This window comes from Sphaerodactylus townsendi, linkage group LG01, assembly GCF_021028975.2.
Source record: "Sphaerodactylus townsendi isolate TG3544 linkage group LG01, MPM_Stown_v2.3, whole genome shotgun sequence".
Lineage (NCBI taxonomy): Eukaryota > Metazoa > Chordata > Lepidosauria > Squamata > Sphaerodactylidae > Sphaerodactylus > Sphaerodactylus townsendi.
Genome location: NC_059425.1, coordinates 54,357,916 through 54,371,129, shown reverse-complemented (window position 1 = coordinate 54,371,129; position 13,214 = coordinate 54,357,916). Strand labels below are relative to the sequence as shown.

Below are 13,214 nucleotides of genomic sequence, written 5' to 3'. Positions count from 1 at the left end.
GCCTACCTCTGCCAGCAACCTTTGGGTTCACGGTCACGGTCACCCAAAGTCAAATGAGGGTGATTCATTGAGGGATGTCGTAGTTTTGTTATTGATTGCTAGATGGAGTGAGTGACAACTGAAGGCTGTGGCAACCTATGGGAGTCAAACCAATTGTTTGCTCATTTCCTCGCCCCCTATCCCTTGTTCTGTGTTAGGGTTAGGTGCCACTCTAACAAACTTTGTGTTTTATAGTGGAGGGTTGACACTGTATGCTGTTGTGATGCCTGGGCTCTGTTGGTGGGTTCTTAGTCAGGTCTGTGGAGGGGTGTATAGGAATGGGACTTTTGACGAGTCCATTTGGACTAAACTATTGATGAGACTCTGAATGGCTGCTGTAACTATCTGTCTTTTATGGACAACTGTTTTATTGTTTTATCGTATTTATTGTTTTATTGTATTTATTGTATTTTGGAATGCCAATAAAGGCTATCATGTGATCTCACATGGTGCCTATCTAGCAAAACAAAAGATTTCTACCTTGTGTGTAATGAAATGCAATGTGGTCAAACAAAGAAACATACTTTACTTTATAACTTTCTGTCTACGTGACTAATTCACATAGGCAATGCCGGGGCTAGCTGACCAATAGCTTAATCAATGGACTGGGCATAAAACTCTGACCTTAGTAGCGAATTAGCATGCACACAGTTAACCCCTTCATGTCTGAATTGTGACAGACACTTGCAAAATACCAACAACTAGCCATAGTGACTAAAGGCAACCTCCACGTTCAAAGGCAGAAAACCTCTGATACCCAGTGGCAGGATGCAACATCAAGAGAAGGCCTTGGCCTCTGTGCCTGGTTGCTGGACTTCTGGAGGAACTGGTTGACCTCTATGTGAGATAGGATGCTGCACTAGATGGACCATTCTAATGTGCTTATTTATTTCCTTGTCTGAAGTAAATCTTCTTCCATGCTTTCTTTTGATAGATGAGGAACAAATGAGCCACCACCAACTACTTCTTACAGACATAACTTTTTACAGTTGTTCTTCGGAAATGTGGTGAGGGTGATAAAAAAGCTGTCCTCATTGCAGTGTGTATCTTCTTCCTTGAACTTATGTTAGAAATAGGTGCTGGAGCACAATGCATCTGGAGCACAATCATGTGTGTATAATTGAATTCCCATTGCTAGAAGTTGTACCACTGAGAAAAAATAATATTTCACATATACAAAGCATAATCTTGAAGTTCCAATTCCATATATTTTTTTAAAAAAACACTTACCAGGCATTCCTCTTTTATTTCCACTTGACGTGTTCTGTGCTTCCTTCCCAAATGCATGATTTTCTTGCAAGTATAATAGTATTCAACACACTGTGCCACTGTCTTAGACTTCACCTGCAATTGATCAGCCATTCATATGTAACAAGAAGTTTACAGTCTAATATTCAAAATATTAATCACTCACTGCTTGTGACAAGCTGCACTATATTAGGTATCTCTGAGGTTGCAGTAGAGTTCTAAACTACTGATCTCCAACATGGTACCCAAGGACACAATGGCATTCACTTCTGCCTCCCTCAAAGCACCTCTTCTCCAACACAAAAAAAGCAACCTTGGTTTTATTCAACTGCACTGGGACAGAAGTTACTGCAGAAGAACAAAGGAATCATCACCAATAATTCATATAGCAGCTGCCCACATGGCAGCCATTTTGTTGTGCCATTCACTAATTCTTCTCAACATTCCAAATATGCCCACAGGGTCAACAAGACTGAGGACAGCTGGTTTAAACTGGTTTTGAGTTTACTGGAGAATTTCTCTCTCTCTTTCTCCCTCTCTCTCTCTAATTAGCATGCACACAGCAGTGGCGTAGGAGGTTAAGAGCTCGCGTATCTAATCTGGAGGAACCGGGTTTGATTCCCAGCTCTGCCGCCTGAGCTGTGGAGGCTTATCTGGGGAATTCAGATTAGCCTGTGCACTCCCACACACGCCAGCTGGATGACCTTGGGCTAGTCACAGCTTCTCGGAGCTCTCTCAGCCCCCTCCCCCTCACAGGGTGTTTGTTGTGAGGGGGCAAGGGCAAGGAGATTGTAAGCCCCTTTGAGTCTCCTGCAGGAGAGAAAGGGAGGATATAAATCCAAACTCCTCCTCCTCCTCCTCCTCCTCCTCTTCTTCTCTCTCTCTCTCTCTCTTCCATGGCAGTCTGGATGCTACACAAGCAGTTCTTCACAACTGACAACTGTGAGGTAGGTGATGTTGACAAAAAAAGAGACTGACCAAGGTCATCTAATGAGCAAGTGTTCTAAACCGAACTCATCTAAGTTCAACATTCTGTACAACTCTGGCTTGCTTTCTCTCTCCTTCCCACTCCAAAGATATTTTCATTCCAACTTCCAAATCAAATTAACATTCAATGTGATTGTCATGTTTACAAAAAAAGTGAAGGGATCTCTCAGATTCAGGTGAATGGAATTCTTCCTCCAGCTAGGAGTTCCTGAACATTGTCTCGACGGTCTACTTTTTAAGCTGGGCTTTTGAATAAAACAGATTGAAAACCAAAAGATCAGAAACGGCAGAACAAAGAATTTAAAAATCATATTACCATTTTCTGTACCAAAATGAAGTCTTTGCTGTATGTGGACAGGGCTTTATTAAACATTTTTTTCTCAAGGGGGGTCCACTTGTCAGAACCTACAGCAAGAAATGAGGAACAAAATAATCTAGTTTTATTACCAATTTATCAACTCATACCAAACTAAACTGGAGGCTATTAGACATTAGCCAAGCTCTGCAAGAAGATGACTACAAGGCCTTGCTGAGATCACTTAAAATCTATTAGATTGTTACTCCCTGTCTTCTCAAACAGAGCCCGGGGGCACCTTGAGTACAAAATTACAGGGAGAGAAAAGGTCCTGAGGCTGGTGAAGTCTGCCTTCATAACCATTAAGGTTTTGCAACCTGCCACAGATGGCCTTAAGGAAAAGTAAAGATGTGAGGTGCTTGTGCAGTAGAGCACTGATAAAGTTTGTGAGAGGAAGGGGGCTGCTGCCTTTGTAAGCAGAAACAGGCTTAAGCACAGGAAAGAGAGAGCACAGGTCTCCACAGGTTCACCAGTGGCACAGACAAACACTGTGGGACTGGACAATAACAAAAGCAAAGGCGGTTTAGAAGTGGGACTTATTTTTAAAAGGTGGATAAATGCTTCATAATTTTATTTATTTATTTATTTATTTATACTTTCAGCTTTTATACCGCCCTGTCCCCGAGGGGCTTGAAATGATGTTCAGGCTGTCTCATGCAACTAGAAAGGTAAACATGCAGTTGTGAGTGGCCAAGTAGCCCCATCCTTTCCTCTCTCTGGCTGCTCTGCTGATGGCACCTGACAGCTGCATTCTTTCAACATCCTCACCTAGTCACCAAGTGCTCCTGCCTCAACTGTTAATGAACTTACCAGCATAGTGATAGTTTGCCAGGGGATGAAATTTTGCTCTCACTGGTTTCAGCAAAAGAAGCATCTCCAGAGTAACCTGCAAAATAAATACAGACAAAGCCAACCATGCAGAATTCCATACAAACTGTGATGTAGTGGTTAAGAACAGGGGGCTCTAATCTGGAGAACAGGGTTTGATTTCCCCACTCTACATTTAGTGGCAGAATCCTACCTGGTGAACTGGGTTTGTTTCCCACTCCTACGTATGAAGGCCACTGGATGACCTTGACTAGTCACAGATCTTTGAGAACTCTCTCAGTCCCTTCCCCCACCTCACAAGGTGTCTATTGTGGGGAGAAGAAGGGAAGGTGATAGTAAGCCACTTTGAGACTCCTTACGGAAGAAAAACGAGAGGTATAAATCCTAACTCCTACTCTTCTTCTTTATGGTTTAGTGTTTCCATCAACCCTCCTCCAATGTTCAAAGAGCTACAGCTGCCTTATCTCCAAAAATTACACAATAACCTGATGACATAGGCTAGTGCAGTGGTAGGGAACCTGCGGCTCAAGAGCCGCATGCGGCTCTTCTGCCCTTGCACTGCGGCTCCACGAGCTGAGCCGCCGGCCCCATCCTTGCCCGCCCTGCAGGCCGCAGGGCGGCTGCACCAACTGCTCGCAGTCGGATGGGCCGCGCTGCGGGCTTCCCCTCTCACTCGCTCTGTTGGAGCGGGGTGGGGGCTTTCCTGGAGGCCGGTGAGGCCGAGCCACTGGCTTCATCCTTGCCCGCCCTGCAGGCAGCAGGGCGGGCGCATCCATGCGCTTCTCAGAATGAGCGGAGTAAAAGGTAAAAAAACCCAAATATATATAGTGTTATCTTTATTTTAAATGTCAAAAATTATTTGCGGCTCCAAGTGTTTTCTTTTCCCGTGGAAAAAGGGGCCAAATGGCTCTTTGAGTGTTAAAGGTTCCCTACCCCTGGGCTAGTGTTAATGCTGCTGATGGGACAGCTCTGCTAAGAAAGTGAGAGAATATAGATTGATTTGGCAATGCTATGAGTACACTTTCTGGTGAGCATGGGCATTTTCTATGGTGCTTATTCTTAAACTATTCCTATAGTTACATGGAAATTATCATGGAAATCCTTCTATGTGTGTATGGGCAGCCACCCGCAGGTGAATAATTTTTGATCTGAGGCTGGAGCCAGCATAAGAGCCTTGTGAGGTGCATAAAAGAATTTCTTATCTTCCTGGTACTCTCCTTCATTTCCAAAATCAGGCATGTTTATTCCCTAGGTAACAGGATCCATGTGAACCAACACTCATACAGGTTGGGAGACTGCAGTCAGTGTCTTCTGCTAGCACAAGAGTTGGAAATGGCTGCCGGGGGAATCACAGGAAGACCAGCAGCCATCAGTGTCTCCCACATACAGGTCGCAAAATCAATCCACAGTTATATAGAAATTTCCACAATAGTATCGCATGAATGGTAGTGGTGTGGATGAATAATTGTCAGCTGGTGACATTTTAATTACTTTTCTGAATTTTCTTTGCTTAATTTTCTTTGCCTTACTCCCCTGATCCTTTCCTTGTTTTGTCCACACAATTCTGTGAGGTAGGTTAGGAAGAGAGTGTGTTACTGGCCCAAAATCATCCATCCAACTTCCATGGCAGAGTAAGGATTTGAATCTGGGTCTCCAACATCTTTGTCTGACACTCTAACCACTACATCATAGTGGCTCTGTCAAAAATAGAACTCTCTCAACCATTTACCATGTTAATTTAAGCTTAGAATTTTCTTATTTTACACAGACAAGAACAGCAAGACAACTCTGTGAGTTATATGGGGGTGGGGGGGCTTGCAGAGCTAACTTCTTCCATCATGACCACCTCTCAATAGCTGTTGCTCCCCATGAACCTTCATGCCCAAAGATGTATTTCTCACTGAATTATAATGGAACTACGAATCACAAGTGTGGGGGGTGGGCCCCATTTTGCCCCGGGCCCCATTTCCCTCCCACCCATGCCACTGCATATAAGTAATGGACATTTCTGATGCTGATTATGGAAATGACTGGATGTTAACAAAATAGTCTATTTTGTGCTTTGTAAGACTTATGTGCTTCGTAAGACCACAATAAATCTGAATCAATCACACCTCGATGTGTTTTTTGATGGGGGATGTACCTAACTTCATGAGTCACTAGCCACATGGAACAAGTTGCCCACAATTACAGTTGGACTAAGTGAATTCACTTTCAGTTTAGATCTGGTAGATACACAGAGAAGTCTTAGTTTGGGAGTTCTTCTACATTCTTTTTTCCAGGTATAGGAATGATGTTAAAAATCCCTAACCCACATATAATAAAAAGTGCCATTCTAAGCAGAATCAGCTTTCATGGACTCTGCTTAGGGTGGCATTGTAAATTTAGTTTCATGATTCTTTTCCCAGATATAATTCCTTTTATAGGTGCAGTTGTGGGAGCTATAACTTCAAAAGGAACTGAGCCAGGTCAGGAAGAAGAGGAGACATTTAACTCTGCTCCCTCACCATGTTTTCCCACTGAAGACCACTACCCCCAATCCATATTATCCTGCTAGAGAAGAACTCCCACTACCAAGCCCAGGAGTGGAACTTTTTGGTGGGAAAGTGAGGTAGGGTGAAAGATTTAAATAATCTCTTGAAATCAGAGTTCTGACAGCTGCGATCTATAACAGAAAAAAATGCAGAAGGAAAGGAGGGGGAAGGCCACAGAACAACGTACAAGATGGAATTTTGCCCGTAAATAAGAATAATTCAAACAAAGCTGTAATGCAATGGAGAACATCCAAGTCTCTTTGAAAAAGAGATGTAAAGCTTTCATCCTTGGCTGGCTTTCAACAACCTTGATTACGCAGATGCAGGGAAACATTTATTGGATATTTTCAAATGGCTGTGTTTTGTGTTATTTCAATTCAGACCACTTATATTCTGCCTTTGTGCAACATGCCTGTTACACAAGGAGGCTAACTGAGCATAAACATATTTACAATATATCCTCCAAAAACACATTTTCTAAAAATCAAAATCAAGGCTAAACAGCAAACAGTTTCAAACAATAAAATACTGAAATGTTGTGGGGTTTCCAGGCTGTATGGCCGTATTCCAGTAGTATTTACTCCTGATGTTTCGCCTGCATCTGTGGCTGGCATCTTCAGAGGACCTGTTGGTAGCAAAGCAAGTGGGGTATATATACCTGTGGGATGTCCAGGGTGGGAGAACGAACCATTTGCCTGATAACAAGTGCAAAGAGGCAATTAGCAAGTGTGATTTGCATGTGTTGAGTGGAATCCACCCTTTTTAGTATATGTAGGTAACAATGAAGTTGCATAATCAGTTAATGAGGACATCTGCATAGTAGTTGCCTGGCATTTTAATCCCTTTGATTGCTTTCTGCCTGGAGATGTCCTGGGTGGGGTTTACTATTATTTCTAGTGTTTTTAAGTACTGGTAGCCAAGTTTTGTTCATTTTCATGGTTTCTTTCTTTCTGTTGAAATTGTCCATGTACTTGTGGATTTCAATGGCTTCTCTGTGCAGTCTGACGTAGTGGCTGTCAGAGCGATCCAGAACTTCTGTGTTTTCAAATAACATTCTGTGTTCAGCTTGATTTATCACGTGTTCTGCTATTGCTGATTTTTCCGGCTAAATTAGTCTGCAATGTCTTTCATGTTCTTTGATTCGTGTCTGGGCGCTGCGTTTCATGGTCTCTATGTAGACTTGTCCACAGCTGCATGGTATGCGGTAGACTCCTGCAGAGGTTAGAGGGCCCCTCTTATCCTTTGCTGAAAGTAGCATTTATTGAATTTTCTTAATGGGTCTGTAGATTGTTTGGAGGTTATGTTTCTTCATCAGTTTCCCTATACAGTCAGTGATTTCCTTGATGTATGGTAAAAACACCTTCCCTCTGGGTGGGTGTTTATCTTCATTTGTGTGGTTTGTTCTTGGTCTTGCATATCTTCTGATGACTGTAGTAGAGTAACCATTAGCCTGTAGAGAACAGTTTAGGTGATTCAGTTCATCTTGAAGGAGGTGGGGTGCATAGATTCTTTTTGCATGATCTACCAGAGTTTTTATTGTGCTCCTTTTTTGTCCTGGGTGATGACTGGAGTTTTATGTAGATATTTATCAGTGTGTCTAGGTTTTCTGTATACTGTGTGGCCCAATTGTTAGTTCGGTTTACAGATGATTAAGACATCTAGAAATGGTAGTTTTCCCTCGTTTTCTTTTTCCATAGTAAATTGGATGTTAGGGTGGATATTGTTAATATGCTCCAGAAACTTGTTTAGCTCTTCTTCTCCATGGCTCCAAATTGTGAACATGTCATCCACAAAACGGAACCATATAGTGGGCTTTTTTGGTGCTTAAAGTGTTCCATGTAAAAATTTGCTATTACAGGGCTAAGAGTATACCCATGGCTACCCAGTGGTAAAATATACTATACCATGTTCAACAAAAAGAACTAAGTAGAATTGCAACTTCAGCTGCCATGTGCTACCTAGTTCTTTCAGGTAGGCACTAGGACCTAAGTGGAACATTTTAAAACAAAGACAGTTCAGCACATGGCGGATGAAGTTACAATTCTTCTTAGACCTTTTTGTTGAAAAGGGTTTACAGCAGCAGTGTCAAAAAATTAATGACTTAACATGCCCAACCTAATGCCTTGTAAAATACAAACACCTTCTCAAAGCAAGGGTGGAGGGAAGGGATTCTCCAAACTAGGTGCAACACTTGGGAAAAAAACCCCCTCATTTTGCATGTCCATCAACTTTACCTGAAGCAGCCCAGGCATCCAAAGCAGAACTCTGAGATCAAGTGCAGGTTCATATGGATGGAGTTAGTCCTTTAGGTACCATGGCCCCAAGGGCATTTAGGGCTACCACCAATCCTTCATTTTCGAGCCCAATTCATTCAGTGAAATTGAGACCATACTGTTTATATGCTCTCCACAGTGGGTCACTCTTAAGACCATGGTTGCCCCATGGGAAGCTTCCAGATATTTTTCAAAGCCAGCCCCATACAGAATGTACTTAATGGTCTGACCTGGATGTTACTAGAATGTATTTCAATAGTCCAACCTGGATGCTACTAATTGTGATTAAGGGGTTGTTACCTTCTCCAAGCACTTTGGAAGGGGTTGTGTGGAGTAGCTATCTGAGTATCCCAAATGCAGTGAACCCCAGCCAATGGAGGCTGGTTGTGTGTATCACATGAGATTATTTTTCATGATCCAGGAAGCATATACACTGTGGTTCAGTATGGCTAACTAAAGTGAAACGGATCTTGACTATCATCTATGATTTATAAACAGCTGGAAGTACCATAAAGATATCACAAAAGAAGAAAGATATTATTGCTGAAAAGTGCCTAAAGTTTCATAATTCGGTCCTCAAAAATTCTTTGAGGGGGCCCAGTCAAAAATGTTTTCAATGTGCCTTTAAAAAATATGATGCGGTAATAGAAAATGAACTTATCTTACCATTATATTCCCTTTAGCCTCAAAAAGAGAATGTAAACCATATTCCATGTTGGTTCCTCCACCAGGTAACACACTTGAACAGCACATATTTAAGAGCTCGTTAACTACATGAAACAGATCCAAAATAATATAGTTAGATTACTTCATTCAACCTGAAAGACATTTTGTAAAGTTAAACAAATCCTCACAACTTCATTGCCTTTCTGAGAGCAGAGGGGCAGAACACCATGTATAAGAAAAGGGACAGGTGAATAAGAAAAGGGACTGGTACATCCAGCCGGTATTATTTTGAACAGCATAAAATAACAAGAAGGGGAAAAGGCAGGCACATATTATAAAACATGATTGGCTGCAATAAGGACCAGGTTAAAGGATATTATAGGATGTGAGACTACAGCAAGATAGAGCAAGTCACATGAAGGTCTATTAGATTTATTTAATGAAGCAATCACTTTCATACTATAAAACAAAAGTAGAACAATAATCTGGATGGAATACAGGATGACTGTGCACAATGCACCATTCACTGTGGAACATTTAGATACAAATAACTGCCCAAGAATGGAGGAGGCAGGCATTTATCATTTAAAGATAAAAACTTCATTCCAAAGACAAAACACAATACCTCTTTGCTGGAAAGCATCGTCTTCCAGTTCTGGCCATGGTTTCCATACTAAAGTTGCTTTGTGATCCTCTTTCCCCACTGAGGTTATATCTTTAAATTCAGGGATATCAGCCTGAAATCTTGATCCAATATTGATACGCCTGAAAAAGAAAGATACAGCAGGAAAGGATGCATGCAAGTCCAATATAGATGATGCAGCCTGAGAGGGGAAAGGATTTTAAGAAGGCTGGTACACCTAAAAAAGGGCAAGATGGAACGGAAGGCAGAGAAGAGGAAGCTAAAAGCTTCTCAAGGGAAAGCTAAAAGCTTCTCAAAATGGAGTCTCTTCTGATGGTTAAAATAAACTGTTTTGTTATTAGTAAACAGTTTTTATGCAGTGAAGAAATCAATTTAGCCTACACAGTGTTTTTGCTACCCACAGTAAGTACGGGCGGGTGTGTGTGGGGTGGGTGGGGGTGGGTGGGGGGTGGGGTGTGTGTGTGTGTGTGTGTGTGTGTGTATGTGTGTCAGGAAAGAGATGACTAACTTTACCAGAACATCAGCTGTGGTGAGATAAATATTAGCTCCATCACCTCTCTCGCAATCGAAAATAATGCTGGCTGAATTTTTTTTTCTGAGGCATATGAAAAAATAAAAGATGTACCATGGTGATCACAAGTATTATCTTTAGTGGCCAAATTAGGATTATCCGAAGAATATTTAAGGGCTTTTGGTTATGCAGCTGCTAGATGTTGAGGTAAACAAAGATTATTGGACATAAGTAGACAAGCAGATTACAGGTTGCCTAGTACCATGAGTTCAGTTACTCTTTATAAACATCTAATTTTTTCCCCTATAGTACATTTGCCTTTTTGATGACCTAATGATCATTGATTATTGAAAAGCATTTACTAGGATTAGGACAGATTTATATCCTATTTTTCTCAACCATAAGGAGTCTCAAAGAGTCTCATTCCCTTTCTCTCCCCACAAAGATACCTTGGGAAGTAGGTGGGGCTGAGAGAGTTCTAAGAGAACTGTATTTGGCCCAATCACCCAGCATGCTTCAAGTGTAGGAGTGGGGAAACAAACCTGGTTCATTAGCTTAGAGTACATTGCTCATGTGGAGGAAAGGGGAATCAGACCCTATTTACTGCTCTTAACCACTACACTATGTTGGCTCTCAGTGCAAATGGCAAGGTTTGCAGCATCAGTCATTAAGACACAGTTATAATTAATGAAGTAAATTAATTTAATAAGATCTTAGATATGCTCAATTATATTTTATATGATTTTAAGAATTAAGATTTATTTTCAGGGTTATGGTAATTTGTATTAACACATTGGTTGAATTATATTATAGTTTGTGCTGATACTGTTTTTGTAATTCATTGTATTTTTGTTCTTGTGCTATATTGTTTGCTCTGACTGCACTGAAGCAATAAAGTTATTTGGCAAGACCTATACATTCTAGGAGTAAATGAAGAAGAGTCCGCTGGATTTCACTGTATGCCAAGTAATATATACCGTATTTCCCTGAAAATAAGACAGGGTCTTATATTAATTTTTGTCCGAAAGATGTATTCGGGCTTATCTTCAGGGATAGGTCTTATTTTTTTGTCTTATTTTTCCCCCATGATTTTGCACCCCACACATGACCAGATCAGCTTCACCAGGAAATCTGTAACTAGGGCTTATTTTTGAAGTAGGGCTTATATTTCAAGCAGCCTCCAAAAATCCTGAAAAATCATGCTAGGGCTTATTTTCAGGATAGGTCTTATTTTGGGGGAAACAGGGTATATTAAACAAGATGATAATCCTTACGGTTCTACATCAATGGTCTGTTCTCCAGGCCCTGGGGTCACGGGGATATTGCTTCCATCAACACTATCTGAAAGAAAAACATAACATTTAAGTAGCTGTTTTCTTCATTAACACATTTTTGTTCACTTTCTTCTTAGTTGCCTACTCTTACAGAAAAAATGAAGACAAACAGCGGAATTGACCATGGTCAAATACAGTGTTTGCATGGAGCCAGGTCCTTTATACAAACAAATCATAGTTATGTCCCAGGAGTCCCCATGATGAGAAACAACTTTTTTAATTGTTAGAAAGTAATTATTTCTTATGTTTGTTCTGTTTAAAAGGGGAATTCTTTAGGGATTCTAAAAGAAAAGTTAAGGTGAACTATTTGTTATTACTTAGAATGTTTGTATGCTTGCCTTTCTCCTGAACATTTCAGGACTGAAGGCAGGTAATAGCAACATAAAAATGATTTGGTAAAACACACATTTAAAAACAAGACATGAACATAAAAAACCAAACATTTAAAGCACCTTAAATCCCCACCAGCAAGGTACTCCCTTGTTTGCCCTGGCTCAAGCAGACCCAAAAGCTGTTTGGAATAACTTTGTTTTGTAGCCTCACCAGACAGCTAGGTCCTCTTTCAGGAGCCTATTACAGGGACATGGGATAGCCACTGAAAAGGCGTGGATCTGTACTGTTACCACAAATGCCTTCAACAAGGGGGTGGGTACAAACAGTAGATACTACTGGAAAAATGAAGCTGCCACACAGGAATATGGTGGTAGTGGCTATCTTTCAGATGTATAGGCCCCAGGTTATGAAGGGCTTTAATGCTGACAAGCTCTTCACTTTCTAAGCAAACACTAACACAAAAACAACTGTGAGAAGCCAAGACCAGACAGTTAAAAATTCCCTAAGCAATGGAAACTGACACTGCACAGTGTGTAAGGGAGGCAACAGACCATGGCAACAAGGTATGCTTGTAAGAGAATCAAAATACTTACTAGATCGACAGAGAAGCACCCGGGGAGTGGGTGTCAGAGGAGTGAGTGGTAGCTGGGGGTGGGATGCCCCATGAGAAGAGGTGATAACACTGCTGAAGAGACCAGATCCTTGACGTACTGGGCTGAGCATAGGAGGGGGGGTATAAGGAGGAAGCTCATGAATCTTATCAAGTTGATCCCCTAGGATGCGGGGAGAGCGAAGCTGGCTTTGGTATAAGGTAGCGCCTGAATGAAGGACACTAAAGCTGAAGGAAGGAGGTGGTATAAAGAGTGGCTCAGGTCTGTGGCGGTATTTTCTCTTGTCTTGTGAAGGTCTGAAGCTCTCTTCAGAGTTGGTAATGCTTTGGTGGTTTTTCTTACTTGGATCCTGAATTGAAGATTACAGCAAGGAAATCATTTTAGCTATAATGTGGCTGGGTTATATCCCTGTTATACCAGCACACCCCATCTTCCCACCCATGCTAGTTAGCAAGTCTCTGAAACATATGTATGGCCTTGTTTTCAGAAAACAAGATCCACTCGTTTGTGGAATCTTTTCCACAGGGGTACAAACAGTACTTTCATAGTTATTTTCACAACCACTAAATGAGGTAGATTTGAATGGGTAACAGTGGATTTGTTAAGGGTTACCTCAGCGTAAAGCTTTAAAGTTGGGTGAAGATTTAAACCTCCATTCCCCCCTCCCTCCCACCAGCAACAAGAACAGCATACCACAGATAGTAATTTATGACAACCTTTCAGTAAATACTGTCAGGGCTGTTCCAACACTAGCATTCCTGCAATTGTATCTTAACAAAACAACACTTTCCAAATCGGGTAAAACTATCAAAGTGGGCTCACAAGGAGCATTCTCATCACGATATAGGTGAT

General features: G+C 41.4%; 1 protein-coding gene across 4 annotated transcripts in view; it reads right to left on the bottom strand.

The window, feature by feature from the left end:
* The window catches only part of TRERF1 (transcriptional regulating factor 1), a 109,510-nt gene that overhangs the window by 16,572 nt on the left and 79,724 nt on the right, over positions 1-13,214 (bottom strand). For all 4 annotated transcript variants that reach the window (XM_048513774.1, XM_048515408.1, XM_048516221.1 and 1 more), the window contains 7 exons: positions 12,345-12,711; positions 11,359-11,425; positions 9,556-9,695; positions 8,931-9,034; positions 3,440-3,515; positions 2,591-2,679; positions 1,270-1,383 (listed from right to left, as the gene is read on the bottom strand). In XM_048513774.1, the coding sequence (XP_048369731.1) occupies positions 1,270-1,383; positions 2,591-2,679; positions 3,440-3,515; positions 8,931-9,034; positions 9,556-9,695; positions 11,359-11,425; positions 12,345-12,711 (957 nt within the window). The remainder of the gene's footprint in view (positions 1-1,269; positions 1,384-2,590; positions 2,680-3,439; positions 3,516-8,930; positions 9,035-9,555; positions 9,696-11,358; positions 11,426-12,344; positions 12,712-13,214) is intronic.